General features: G+C 51.5%; 1 protein-coding gene across 1 annotated transcript in view; it reads right to left on the bottom strand.

Moving 5' to 3' along the window:
* The window catches only part of LOC129832505 (homeobox protein cut-like 1), a 152,118-nt gene that overhangs the window by 36,687 nt on the left and 100,113 nt on the right, over window positions 1–15,318 (bottom strand). Inside the window, exon 7 of the mRNA XM_055896628.1 lies at window positions 5,901–5,949. Coding sequence (XP_055752603.1) covers window positions 5,901–5,949 — 49 coding nt within the window. The remainder of the gene's footprint in view (window positions 1–5,900; window positions 5,950–15,318) is intronic.

The raw sequence follows: 15,318 nt of genomic DNA, 5'->3' as shown, positions 1-15,318 counted from the left end.
TAGTAACAACCCAGGGGGGGCTAGTAACAACCCAGGGGGCTAGTAACAACCCAAGGGGTGTTAGTAACAACCCAGGGGGGCTAGTAATAACCCAGGGGGGGCTAGTAACAACCCAGGGGGGGCTAGTAACAACCCAGGGGGGCTAGTAACAACCCAGGGGGGCTAGTAACAACCCAGGGGGGCTAGTAACAACCCAGGGGGGGGGGGCTAGTAACAACCCAGGGGGGGGGGGGCTAGTAACAACCCAGGGGGGGGCTAGTAACAACCCAGGGGGGGCTAGTAACAACCCAGGGGGGGCTAGTAACAACCCAGGGGGGGCTAGTAACAACCCAGGGGGGGCTAGTAACAACCCAGGGGGGGCTAGTAACAACCCAGGGGGGCTAGTAACAACCCAGGGGGGCTAGTAACAACCCAGGGGGGGCTAGTAACAACCCAGGGGGGGCTAGTAACAACCCAGGGGGGGCTAGTAACAACCCAGGGGGGGCTAGTAACAACCCAGGGGGGGGCTAGTAACAACCCAGGGGGTGCTAGTAACAACCCAGGGGGGGCTAGTAACAACCCAGGGGGCTAGTAACAACCCAGCGGGGCTAGTAACAACCCAGCGGGGGCTAGTAACAACCCAGGGGGGACTAGTAACAGCCCAGGGGGGGGGCTAGTAACAACCCAGGGGGGGGCTAGTAACAACCCAGGGGGGCTAGTAACAACCCAGGGGGGGCTAGTAACAACCCAGGGGGGCTAGTAACAACCCAGGGGGGGGCTAGTAACAACCCAGGGGGGGCTAGTAACAACCCAGGGGGGCTAGTAACAACCCAGGGGGGCTAGTAACAACCCAGGGGGGGCTAGTAACAACCCATGGGGGGCTAGTAACAACCCAGGGGGGCTAGTAACAACCCAGGGGGCTAGTAACAACCCAGGGGGGCTAGTAACAACCCAGGGGGGCTAGTAACAACCCAGGGGGCTAGTAACAACCCAGGGGGGGCTAGTAACAACCCAGGGGGGGCTAGTAATAACCCAGGGGGGGCTAGTAATAACCCATGGGGAATAGTAACAACCCAGGGGGGGCTAGTAACAACCCAGGGGGGGCAAGTAATAACCCAGCGGGGGCTAGTAACAACCCAGGGGGGGCTAGTAACAACCCAGGGGGGGCTAGTAACAACCCAGGGGGGGCTAGTAACAACCCAGGGGGGGCTAGTAACAACCCAGGGGGGGCTAGTAACAACCCAGGGGGGGCTAGTAACAACCCAGGGGGGGCTAGTAACAACCCAGGGGGGGCTAGTAACAACCCAGGGGGGGCTAGTAATAACCCAGGGGGGGCTAGTAACAACCCAGGGGGCTAGTAACAACCCAGGGGGCTAGTAACAACCCAGGGGGGCTAGTAACAACCCATGGGGGGCTAGTAACAACCCAGGGGGGGGGTAGTAACAACCCAGGGGGGGCTAGTAACAACCCAGCGGGGCTAGTAACAACCCAGGGGGGGCTAGTAACAACCCAGGGGGGGCTAGTAACAACCCAGGGGGGGCTAGTAACAACCTACGGGGCTAGTAACAACCCATGGGGGGCTAGTAACAACCCAGGGGGGCTAGTAATAACGCATGGGGGGCTAGTAACAACCTACGGGGCTAGTAACAACCCAGCGGGGATAGTAACAACCCAGGGGCTATTATTAACCCAGCGGCTAGTATTAACCCAGCGGGGCTAGTATTAACCCAGCGGGGCTAGTAACAACCCAGGGGGGGCAGTATTAACCCAGGGGGGCTAGTATTAACCCAGGGGTTAGTATTAACCCAGCGGGGCTAGTATTAACCCAGCGGGGCTAGTATTAACCCAGCGGGGCTAGTAACAACCCAGGGGGGCTAGTATTAACCCAGCGGGGCTAGTAACAACCCAGGGGAGCTAGTATTAACCCAGGGGGGCTAGTATTAACCCAGGGGGGCTAGTATTAACCCAGGGCGGCTAGTATTAACCCAGGGGGGCTAGTATTAACCCAGGGGGGCTAGTATTAACCCAGGGGCTAGTATTAACCCAGGGGGGCTAGTATTAACCCTGGGAGGCTAGTATTAACCCAGGGGGGCTAGTATTAACCCAGGAGGCTAGTATTAACCCAGGGGGGCTAGTAACAACCCAGGGGTGCCAGTATTAACCCAGGGGCTAGTATTAACCCAAGGGCTAGTATTAACCCAAGGGGGCCAGTATTAACCCAGGGGGCTAGTATTAACCCAGGGGGGCTAGTATTAACCCAAGGGCTAGTAATAACCCAGGGGGGCCAGTATTAACCCAGGGGCTAGTATTAACCCAGGGGCTAGTATTAACCCAGGGGCTAGTAATAACCCAGGGGCTAGTAATAACCCAGGGGGGGGCTAGTAACAACCCAGGGGCTAGTATTAACCCAGGGGCTAGTATTAACCCAGGGGCTAGTAATAACCCAGGGGGGGGCTAGTAACAACCCAGGGGCTAGTATTAACCCAGGGGCTAGTATTAACCCAGGGGCTAGTAATAACCCAGGGGGGGGGGGCTAGTAACAACCCAAGGGCTAGTAATATCCCCGTGGGGCTAGTAACAACCCAGGGGGGGCTAGTATTAACCCAGGGGATAGTATTAACCCAGGAGGCTAGTATTAACCCAGGGGGGCTAGTATTAACCCAGGGGCTATTATTAACCCAGGGGCTATTATTAACCCAGGGGCTAGTATTAACCCAGGGGATAGTATTAACCCAGGGGGGCTAGTAATAACCCAGGGGGGCTAGTAATAACCCAGGGGGGCTAGTAATAACCCAGGGGCTATTATTAACCCAGGGGCTAGTATTAACCCAGGGGCTAGTAATAACCCAGGGGGGCTAGTAATAACCCAGGGGCTAGTAATAACCCAGGGGCTAGTAATAACCCAGGGGCTAGTAATAACCCAGGGGCTAGTAATAACCCAGGGGGGCTAGTAATAACCCAGGGGCTAGTAATAACCCAGGGGCTAGTAATTACCCAGGGGCTAGTAATAACCCAGGGGCTAGTATTAACCCAGGGGCTAGTATTAACCCAGGGGCTAGTATTAACCCATGGGGGGCTAGTATTAACCCAAGGGCTAGTAATAACCCAGGGGCTAGTAATAACCCAGGGGCTAGTAATAACCCAGGGGGGCTAGTAATAACCCAGGGGGGCTAGTAATAACCCAGGGGCTAGTAATAACTCAGGGGGGCTAGTAATAACCCAGGGGCTAGTATTAACCCAGGGGCTAGTAATAACCCAGGGGCTAGTAATAACCCAGGGGGGGCTAGTATTAACCCAGGGGGGGCTAGTATTAACCCAGGGGGGGCTAGTATTAACCCAGGGGCTAGTATTAACCGAACACACAGAATATATATCATAGTTACATTTAAGCAATAAGGCCTGAGGGGGTGTGGTATATGGCCTATGTACCACGGCTAAGGGTTGTTCTTAAGCACAACACAGCGCGGAGTGCCTGGATACAGCCCTTAGCCGTGGTATATTGGCCACATACACTACATGACCAAAAGTATGTGGACACCTGCTCGTCGAACATCTCAATCCAAAATCACGGGCATTAATATGGAGTTGGTCCCCTCGTTGCTGCTATAACAGCCTCCACTCTTCTGGGAAGGCTTTCCACTAGATGTTGGAACATTGCTGCTATAACAGCCTCCACTCTTCTGGGAAGGCTTTCCACTAGATGTTGGAACATTGCTGCTATAACAGCCTCCACTCTTCTGGGAAGGCTTTCACTAGATGTTGGAACATTGCTGCTATAACAGCCTCCACTCTTCTGGGAAGGCTTTCCACTAGATGTTGGAACATTGTTGCTATAACAGCCTCCACTCTTCTGGGAAGGCTTTCCACTAGATGTTGGAACATTGCTGCTATAACAGCCTCCACTCTTCTGGGAAGGCTTTCCACTAGATGTTGGAACATTGCTGCTATAACAGCCTCCACTCTTCTGGGAAGGCTTTCCAGTAGATGTTGGAACATTGCTGCTATAACAGCCTCCACTCTTCTGGGAAGGCTTTCCACTAGATGTTGGAACATTGCTGCTATAACAGCCTCCACTCTTCTGGGAAGGCTTTCCACTAGATGTTGGAACATTGCTGCTATAACAGCCTCCACTCTTCTGGGAAGGCTTTCCACTAGATGTTGGAACATTGCTGCTATAACAGCCTCCACTCTTCTGGGAAGGCTTTCCACTAGATGTTGGAACATTGCTGCTATAACAGCCTCCACTCTTCTGGGAAGGCTTTCCACTAGATGTTGGAACATTGCTGCTATAACAGCCTCCACTCTTCTGGGAAGGCTTTCCACTAGATGTTGGAACATTGCTGCTATAACAGCCTCCACTCTTCTGGGAAGGCTTTCCACTAGATGTTGAAACATTGCTGCTATAACAGCCTCCACTCTTCTGGGAAGGCTTTCCAGTAGATGTTGGAACATTGCTGCTGTAACAGCCTCCACTCTTCTGGGAAGGCTTTCCACTAGATGTTGAAACATTGCTGCTATAACAGCCTCCACTCTTCTGGGAAGGCTTTCCACTAGATGTTGGAACATTGCTGCTATAACAGCCTCCACTCTTCTGGGAATGCTTTCCGCTAGATGTTGGAACATTGCTGCTATAACAGCCTCTACTCTTCTGGGAAGGCTTTCCGCTAGATGTTGGAACATTGCTGCTATAACAGCCTCCACTCTTCTGGGAAGGCTTTCACTAGATGTTGGAACATTGCTGCGGGGACTTGCTTCCATTCAGCCACAAGCGCATTAGTGAGGTCAGGCACTGATGTTGGGCGATTAGGCCTGGCTCACAGTCGGTGTTCCAATTCATCCCAAAGGTGTTTGATGGGGTTGAGGTCAGTCATGTCCAGTCATGTTCTTCCACACCAATCTCGACAAACCATTTTTGTCATGCTGAAACAGGAAAAGGCCTTCCACAAACTGTTGCAACAAAGTTGGAGGCACAAAATCGTGCAGAATGTCATTGTATGCTGTAGCGTTAAGATTTCCCTTCACTGGAACTAAGGGGCCCAAACCATAAAAAACAGCCCCAGGCCATTATTGCTCCTCCACCAAACTTTACACTTGGCACTATGCATTCGGGCAGGTAGTGATCTCATGGCATCTGCCTAACTCAGATTTGTCCGTCAGACTGCCAGATGGTGAAGCATGATTCATCACTCCAGAGAACGCGTTTCCACTGCTCCAGAGTCCAATGGCGGTGAGCTTTACACCACTCCAGCAGACCCTTGGCATTACACATGGTGATCTTAGGCTTGTGTGCGGCTGCTCGGACACGGAAACCCATTTCATGAAGCTCCCGACGAATCGTTCTTGTGCTGACGTTGCTTCCAGAGGCAGTTTGGAACTCGGTAGTGAGCTTTGCAACCGAGGACAGAATGTTTATGTGCTACGTGCTTCAGCACCTCGGCGGTCCCGTTCTGTGAGCTTGCGTGGCCTACCACTTCACAGCTGAGCCGTTGTTGCTCCAAGACGTTTCCACTTCACAATAACAGCACTTATAGTTAAATCGGGGCAGCTCTAGCAGGGCAGGAAGTTGACAAACTGACTTGTTGGAAGCGTCACGTTGAAAGTCACTGAGCTCTTCAGTACGAGCCATTCTACTGCCAATGTTTGTCTATGGAGATTGCATGGCTGTGTGCTCAGTAACGGGTGTGGCTGAAACAGCCGAATACAGTCATTTGAATTGGTGTCCGCATACTTTGTATATATAGTGTACCACAAACCCCTGAGGTGCATTACTGCTATTATAAACTGGTTATCAACACAATTAGAAGAGTCAAAATAAATGGATCTGATATACCGCAGCTGTCAGCCAATCAGCATTCAGGGATCGAACCACCCAGTTTATGTTATCAAATAATCACCAAGGCCCTAGAGGGGTGGAGACTAACCTGATTGGCTCTCTCTAGATCGGTCATCACCATTTCAATCTCATCGGCCCTGAGGAGGAGGAGGAAGTAGAGGAGGTAGAAGAAAGAATGGAGGATGAGGAAGAAGAAGATGATCAAGTGTTACTAAGGGGGCACACAGGACAGTGATCATGACAACATCTAATACACACACACACATCCATCTAATACACACACATCTAATACACACACAGACAAACACACCCATCTAATACACACACATCTAATACACACACAGACAAACACACCCATCTAATACACACACACACACACACAAACACATCCATCTAATACGGACGGACAGACACAAACATCTAATACACACACACACACACACACACACACACACACACACCCATCTAACACACACACACACACATCCATCTAACACACACACACACACATCCATCTTATACACACACACACATCCATCTTATACACACAAACACATCCATCTAATACGGACGGACAGACACAAACATCTAATACACACACACCCATCTAACACACACACACACACACACACACACACACACACACACACACACACACACACACACACACACCCACATCCATCTTATACACACACACACACATCCATCTTATACACACACACATCCATCTAATACACACACACACATCCATCTAACACACACACATCCATCTAATACACACACACATCCATCTAATACACACACACATCCATCTAATACACACACACACAAACATCCATCCAACACACACACATCCATCTAATACACACACACACACACATCCATCTAATACACACACACAAACATCTAATACACACACACACACACACATCCATCTAATACACACACACATCCATCTAATACACACACATCCATCTAATACACACACACACACACACACACATCCATCTAATACACACACACACACATCCATCTAATACACACACACACACATCCATCTAATACACACACACACATCCATCTAATACACACACACACACATCCATCTAATACACACACACATCCATCTAATACACACACACACACACACACACACACACACACACATCCATCTAATACACACACACACACACACATCCATCTAATACACACACACATCCATCTAATATACACACACACACACACACACACACACACACACACACACACACACACACACATCCATCTAATACACACACACACACACACACACACACACATCCATCTAATACACACACACATCCATCTAATACACACACACACACACACACACACATCCATCTAATACACACACACACACATCCATCTAATACACACACACACACATCCATCTAATACACACACACACACACACACACACACACACACATCCATCTAATACACACATATTAGAGTAAACAAGATACTTTTTAAGATTGACTAGTTAAAACTTTACGTGGCCACGCCCCCCGTGAGGCCAGACATAACATCAGGTGTCATAGAACCGCCCCTTTTTTCCCCAGAGTATAAAACCCACTTCCTACAAAATGTACATTAAGTCTGAACGCCGGGATGGAGTCCCGATGTTGGAATGGCTACAATTCTATAGGCCACGGAGAACAAACAGCTGTAGTTTTGGCTACATGGCTGGAAAATATTAAACTCTGAGACTATCGCTCACCACAGAATAAGAGCAAATCCTAGACGTATAATTACTAGTCCGCAGCTGGAAATTACGTAAGTCTAGGACGAGAATACCGACGACCGCGGAAGCATCAATTCTATGCAACGACCATCTGTACGCCTGACATATCCATTACAACAGACACTATCCAGAGCCGCGGAGAAAGTTACAACCATGAAGGACATTGTGACTTCTGGGGAAGTTCACCAGAGACTCTCTGATGAACTGACTGTCCAGCAGACGGACCGGCGATTCCAACAGAGAAGACAACAACAACATACGGGCGTAAATATATACATTGCAATTATTCTCGAATGAGCGGCCATTCATGTGCAAAGGATTAGCATTTCAATGAATATAATTCTCAAATGTGTTTAGTGAATCCATATCGTCTTTCCAGCTCTTTCAGTCCCCACCCCTTTCCTTTGTCTACCAAGCCGTTATATCGGCTTCGTCCGCTAGGGACTTTTTCTTTGTATCATGTAGTAATCCAAATATCTACTGTTTGTTTGTTATGTATAATTCTGTGTGATTATTTAGTTAGTAAATAAATAATTAAGCCAATTTGTATATTGGTGATTCATGAGTTAGGCTAGGGTTCGGTGCAGATATCCAAGGGTTTGCGACGTTCACTAATGAGAACTGCATTTAGAATTGTTGCGAAATGACTGGGCTTAAATATAAAACTGCGTTTCACTCCAGCAGCAACGAGGTGAGGGAGCCACAGCAGCAACGAGGTGAGGGAGCCACAGCAGCAACGAGGTGAGGGAGCCACAGCAGCAACGAGGTGAGGGAGCCACAGTAGCAACGAGGTGAGGGAGCCACAGCAGCAACGAGGTGAGGGAGCCACAGCAGCAACGAGGCGAGGGAGCCACAGTAGCAACGAGGTGAGGGAGCCGCAGCAGCAACGAGGCGAGGGAGCCGCAGCAGCAACGAGGTGAGGGAGCCACAGCAGCAACGAGGTGAGGGAGCCACAGCAGCAACGAGCGGAAGGAGCCACAGCAGCAACGAGGTGAGAGGCCACAGCAGCAACGAGCGGAAGGAGCCACAGCAGCAACGAGGTGAGGGAGCCACAGCAGCAACGAGGTGAGGGAGCCACAGCAGCAACGAGGTGAAGGAGCCACAGCAACAACGAGGTGAGGGAGCCGCAGCAGCAACGAGGTGAGGGAGCCACAGCAGCAACGAGGTGAGGTGATATTCAGATCAAACTAGGCTCTGTCTGTATGCTGTGGCGTGTGATAAGACTAGGCTCTGTCTGTATGCTGTGGCGTGTGATAAGACTAGGCTCTGTCTGTATGCTGTGGCGTGTGATAAGATGACGATTAACAAAAATACACACGCCATTTTAGTTCCACTAAATTCTGCACATTAACCTCTATGCACACACACACACACACACACACACACACACACACACACACACACACACACACAAACACGCTGCTTCTAATCTGTTTATTATCTATGCTGATTGTCTAGTCCCTTAACCCATACCTACATGTACAGTACCAGTCAAAAGTTTGGACACACCTACTCATTCAGGAGTTTTTCTTAATGTTTTACTATTTTCTCCATTGTAGAATAATAGTGAAGACATCAACACTATGAAATAACACATATGGAATCATGTAGTAACCAAAAAGGTGTTAAAGAATCCAACATATATTTTCTATTTTAGATTCTTCAAAGTAGCCACCCTTTGCCTTGAAAGCTTTGCACACTCTTGGCATTCTCTCAACCAGCTTCATGAAGTAGTCACCTGGAATGCATTTCAGTTAACAGGTGTGCCTTGTTAAAAGATAATTTGTGGGATTTCTTTCCTTCTTAATGCGTTTGAGCCAATCAGTTGTGCTGTGACAAGGTAAGAGGGGCTCTCATGAGGACCGCCACAGGAAAGAAAGACCCAGAGTTACCTCTTCCGCAGAGAATAAATCCATTTAAAAACACAAGCCTCAGAAATTTCATCCCAAATAAATGCGTCACAGAGTTCAAGTAACAGACACATTTCAACATCAACTGGTTCAGAGGAAACTGGTGTGAAATCAGGCCTGAGAGAAATAAAAAAAAGGTCAGGATTTATTCATTTCCTTCATGATTATTACATGTTTCAACCCCTTATTTTGTCCAGTGGCCTGAGATGCATCCAATGACATAAACAGCTCTCTCTAGTTTAAACTCACACATTTTCCCCGTGATTTTTTTTTGGTATGCTAATTGGATTTTAGTACGGTTAAAACAATGTGGTAAATCTATATTTAATCGAATCCTACAATAATTGCTCTTATTTCATCATTCTATCCACTTACCGTATATTGCAACACTAGACATACGAGATGAGGCAGAAGATCTGTTAATTTCATTCAATGTCTGGTTTCCTTTCCTCATATTTCCCGGGTTATGTTGGAGTTCCATGTGTGTGTGTCCGAGTTCCGTGTGTGTGTGTGTGTGTGTGTGTGTGTGTGTGTGTGTGTGTGTGTGTGTGTGTGTGTGTGTGTGTGTGTGTGTGTGTGTGTACGTGTGTATCAGAGTTCAGTGTGTGTCCTTTGTCTCTGTCATTCTGGTTGTGAGTAATAAGAGCTTGTCAGTGAGTCTAGAAATATGCTACGTGGCCTGCTCTCCTCTAGAAATGGGCTACGTGGCCTGCTCTCCTCTAGAAATGGGCTACGTGGCCTGCTCTCCTCTAGAAATGGGCTACGTGGCCTGCTCTCCTCTAGAAATGGGCTACGTGGCCTGCTCTCCTCTAGAAATGGGCTACGTGGCCTGCTCTCCTCTAGAAATGGGCTACGTGGCCTGCTCTCCTCTAGAAATGGGCTACGTGGCCTGCTCTCCTCTAGAAATGGGCTACGTGGCCTGCTCTCCTCTAGAAATGGGCTACGTGGCCTGCTCTCCTCTAGAAATGGGCTACGTGGCCTGCTCTCCTCTAGAAATGGGCTACGTGGCCTGCTCTCCTCTAGAAATGGGCTACGTGGCCTGCTCTCCTCTAGAAATGGGCTACGTGGCCTGCTCTCCTCTAGAAATGGGCTACGTGGCCTGCTCTCCTCTAGAAATGGGCTACGTGGCCTGCTCTCCTCTAGAAATGGGCTACGTGGCCTGCTCTCCTCTAGAAATGGGCTACGTGGCCTGCTCTCCTCTAGAAATGGGCTACGTGGCCTGCTCTCCTCTAGAAATGGGCTACGTGGCCTGCTCTCCTCTAGAAATGGGCTACGTGGCCTGCTCTCCTCTAGAAATGGGCTACGTGGCCTGCTCTCCTCTAGAAATGGGCTACGTGGCCTGCTCTCCTCTAGAAATGGGCTACGTGGCCTGCTCTCCAATAGGCTACGTGGCCTGCTCTCCAATAGGCTACGTGGCCTGCTCTCCAATAGGCTACGTGGCCTGCTCTCCAATAGGCTACGTGGCCTGCTCTCCAATAGGCTACGTGGCCTGCTCTCCAATAGGCTACGTGGCCTGCTCTCCAATAGGCTACGTGGCCTGCTCTCCTCTAGAAATGGGCTACGTGGCCTGCTCTCCTCTAGAAATGGGCTACGTGGCCTGCTCTCCTCTAGAAATGGGCTACGTGGCCTGCTCTCCTCTAGAAATGGGCTACGTGGCCTGCTCTCCTCTAGAAATGGGCTACGTGGCCTGCTCTCCTCTAGAAATGGGCTACGTGGCCTGCTCTCCTCTAGAAATGGGCTACGTGGCCTGCTCTCCTCTAGAAATGGGCTACGTGGCCTGCTCTCCTCTAGAAATGGGCTACGTGGCCTGCTCTCCTCTAGAAATGGGCTACGTGGCCTGCTCTCCTCTAGAAATGGGCTACGTGGCCTGCTCTCCAATAGGCTACGTGTACTGCTCTCCAATAGGCTACGTGGCCTGCTCTCCAATAGGCTACGTGGCCTGCTCTCCAATAGGCTACGTGGCCTGCTCTCCAATAGGCTACGTGGCCTGCTCTCCAATAGGCTACGTGGCCTGCTCTCCAATAGGCTACGTGGCCTGCTCTCCTCTAGAAATGGGCTACGTGGCCTGCTCTCCTCTAGAAATGGGCTACGTAGCCTGCTCTCCTCTAGAAATGGGCTACGTGGCCTGCTCTCCTCTAGAAATGGGCTACGTGGCCTGCTCTCCTCTAGAAATGGGCTACGTGGCCTGCTCTCCTCTAGAAATGGGCTACGTGGCCTGCTCTCCTCTAGAAATGGGCTACGTGGCCTGCTCTCCTGTAGAAATGGGCTACGTGGCCTGCTCTCCTGTAGAAATGGGCTACGTGGCCTGCTCTCCTGTAGAAATGGGCTACGTGGCCTGCTCTCCTCTAGAAATGGGCTACGTGGCCTGCTCTCCTCTAGAAATGGGCTACGTGGCCTGCTCTCCTCTAGAAATGGGCTACGTGGCCTGCTCTCCTCTAGAAATGGGCTACGTGGCCTGCTCTCCAATAGGCTACGTGGCCTGCACTCCAATAGGCTACGTGGCCTGCTCTCCTCTAGAAATGGGCTACGTGGCCTGCACTCCAATAGGCTACGTGGCCTGCACTCCAATAGGCTACGTGGCCTGCTCTCCTCTAGAAATGGGCTACGTGGCCTGCTCTCCTCTAGAAATGGGCTACGTGGCCTGCTCTCCTCTAGAAATGGACTACGTGGCCTGCTCTCCTCTAGAAATGGACTACGTGGCCTGCTCTCCTCTAGAAATGGGCTACGTGGCCTGCTCTCCTCTAGAAATGGGCTACGTGGCCTGCTCTCCTCTAGAAATGGGCTACGTGGCCTGCTCTCCTCTAGAAATGGGCTACGTGGCCTGCTCTCCTCTAGAAATGGGCTACGTGGCCTGCTCTCTAGAAATGGGCTACGTGGCCTGCTCTCCAATAGGCTACGTGGCCTGCTCTCCAATAGGCTACGTGGCCTGCTCTCCAATAGGCTACGTGGCCTGCTCTCCAATAGGCTACGTGGCCTGCTCTCCAATAGGCTACGTGGCCTGCTCTCCAATAGGCTACGTGGCCTGCTCTCCAATAGGCTACGTGGCCTGCTCTCCTCTAGAAATGGGCTACGTGGCCTGCTCTCCTCTAGAAATGGGCTACGTAGCCTGCTCTCCTCTAGAAATGGGCTACGTGGCCTGCTCTCCTCTAGAAATGGGCTACGTGGCCTGCTCTCCTCTAGAAATGGGCTACGTGGCCTGCTCTCCTCTAGAAATGGGCTACGTGGCCTGCTCTCCTCTAGAAATGGGCTACGTGGCCTGCTCTCCTCTAGAAATGGGCTACGTGGCCTGCTCTCCACTAGAAATGGGCTACGTGGCCTGCTCTCCACTAGAAATGGGCTACGTGGCCTGCTCTCCTCTAGAAATGGGCTACGTGGCCTGCACTCCAATAGGCTACGTGGCCTGCTCTCCAATAGGCTACGTGGCCTGCTCTCCAATAGGCTACGTGGCCTGCTCTCCTCTAGAAATGGGCTACGTGGCCTGCTCTCCTGTAGAAATGGGCTACGTGGCCTGCTCTCCTGTAGAAATGGGCTACGTGGCCTGCTCTCCAATAGGCTACGTGGCCTGCTCTCCAATAGGCTACGTGGCCTGCTCTCCAATAGGCTACGTGGCCTGCTCTCCAATAGGCTACGTGGCCTGCTCTCCAATAGGCTACGTGGCCTGCTCTCCAATAGGCTACGTGGCCTGCTCTCCAATAGGCTACGTGGCCTGCTCTCCTCTAGAAATGGGCTACGTGGCCTGCTCTCCTCTAGAAATGGGCTACGTAGCCTGCTCTCCTCTAGAAATGGGCTACGTGGCCTGCTCTCCTCTAGAAATGGGCTACGTGGCCTGCTCTCCTCTAGAAATGGGCTACGTGGCCTGCTCTCCTCTAGAAATGGGCTACGTGGCCTGCTCTCCTGTAGAAATGGGCTACGTGGCCTGCTCTCCTGTAGAAATGGGCTACGTGGCCTGCTCTCCTGTAGAAATGGGCTACGTGGCCTGCTCTCCTCTAGAAATGGGCTACGTGGCCTGCTCTCCTCTAGAAATGGGCTACGTGGCCTGCTCTCCTCTAGAAATGGGCTACGTGGCCTGCTCTCCTCTAGAAATGGGCTACGTGGCCTGCACTCCTCTAGAAATGGGCTACGTGGCCTGCTCTCCTCTAGAAATGGGCTACGTGGCCTGCTCTCCTCTAGAAATGGACTACGTGGCCTGCTCTCCTCTAGAAATGGACTACGTGGCCTGCTCTCCTCTAGAAATGGACTACGTGGCCTGCTCTCCTCTAGAAATGGGCTACGTGGCCTGCTCTCCTCTAGAAATGGGCTACGTGGCCTGCTCTCCTCTAGAAATGGGCTACGTGGCCTGCTCTCCTCTAGAAATGGGCTACGTGGCCTGCTCTCCTCTAGAAATGGGCTACGTGGCCTGCTCTCCAATAGGCTACGTGGCCTGCTCTCCAATAGGCTACGTGGCCTGCTCTCCAATAGGCTACGTGGCCTGCTCTCCAATAGGCTACGTGGCCTGCTCTCCAATAGGCTACGTGGCCTGCTCTCCAATAGGCTACGTGGCCTGCTCTCCAATAGGCTACGTGGCCTGCTCTCCAATAGGCTACGTGGCCTGCTCTCCTCTAGAAATGGGCTACGTGGCCTGCTCTCCTCTAGAAATGGGCTACGTAGCCTGCTCTCCTCTAGAAATGGGCTACGTGGCCTGCTCTCCTCTAGAAATGGGCTACGTGGCCTGCTCTCCTCTAGAAATGGGCTACGTGGCCTGCTCTCCTCTAGAAATGGGCTACGTGGCCTGCTCTCCTCTAGAAATGGGCTACGTGGCCTGCTCTCCTCTAGAAATGGGCTACGTGGCCTGCTCTCCTCTAGAAATGGGCTACGTGGCCTGCTCTCCTCTAGAAATGGGCTACGTGGCCTGCTCTCCTCTAGAAATGGGCTACGTGGCCTGCTCTCCACTAGAAATGGGCTACGTGGCCTGCTCTCCACTAGAAATGGGCTACGTGGCCTGCTCTCCTCTAGAAATGGGCTACGTGGCCTGCACTCCAATAGGCTACGTGGCCTGCTCTCCAATAGGCTACGTGGCCTGCTCTCCAATAGGCTACGTGGCCTGCTCTCCTCTAGAAATGGGCTACGTGGCCTGCTCTCCTGTAGAAATGGGCTACGTGGCCTGCTCTCCTCTAGAAATGGGCTACGTGGCCTGCTCTCCTCTAGAAATGGGCTACGTGGCCTGCTCTCCTCTAGAAATGGGCTACGTGGCCTGCTCTCCTCTAGAAATGGGCTACGTGGCCTGCTCTCCTCTAGAAATGGGCTACGTGGCCTGCTCTCCTCTAGAAATGGGCTACGTGGCCTGCTCTCCTCTAGAAATGGGCTACGTGGCCTGCTCTCCTCTAGAAATGGGCTACGTGGCCTGCTCTCCACTAGAAATGGGCTACGTGGCCTGCTCTCCTCTAGAAATGGGCTACGTGGCCTGCACTCCAATAGGCTACGTGGCCTGCTCTCCAATAGGCTAAGTGGCCTGCTCTCCAATAGGCTACGTGGCCTGCTCTCCTCTAGAAATGGGCTACGTGGCCTGCTCTCCTGTAGAAATGGGCTACGTGGCCTGCTCTCCTGTAGAAATGGGCTACGTGGCCTGCTCTCCTCTAGAAATGGGCTACGTGGCCTGCTCTCCTCTAGAAATGGGCTACGTGGCCTGCTCTCCTCTAGAAATGGGCTACGTGGCCTGCTCTCCTCTAGAAATGGGCTACGTGGCCTGCTCTCCTGTAGAAATGGGCTACGTGGCCTGCTCTCCTGTAGAAATGGGCTACGTGGCCTGCTCTCCAATAGGCTACGTGGCCTGCTCT

This window comes from Salvelinus fontinalis, chromosome 33 (assembly GCF_029448725.1).
Source record: "Salvelinus fontinalis isolate EN_2023a chromosome 33, ASM2944872v1, whole genome shotgun sequence".
Lineage (NCBI taxonomy): Eukaryota > Metazoa > Chordata > Actinopteri > Salmoniformes > Salmonidae > Salvelinus > Salvelinus fontinalis.
This window is presented reverse-complemented; position numbering and strand designations above follow the sequence as displayed.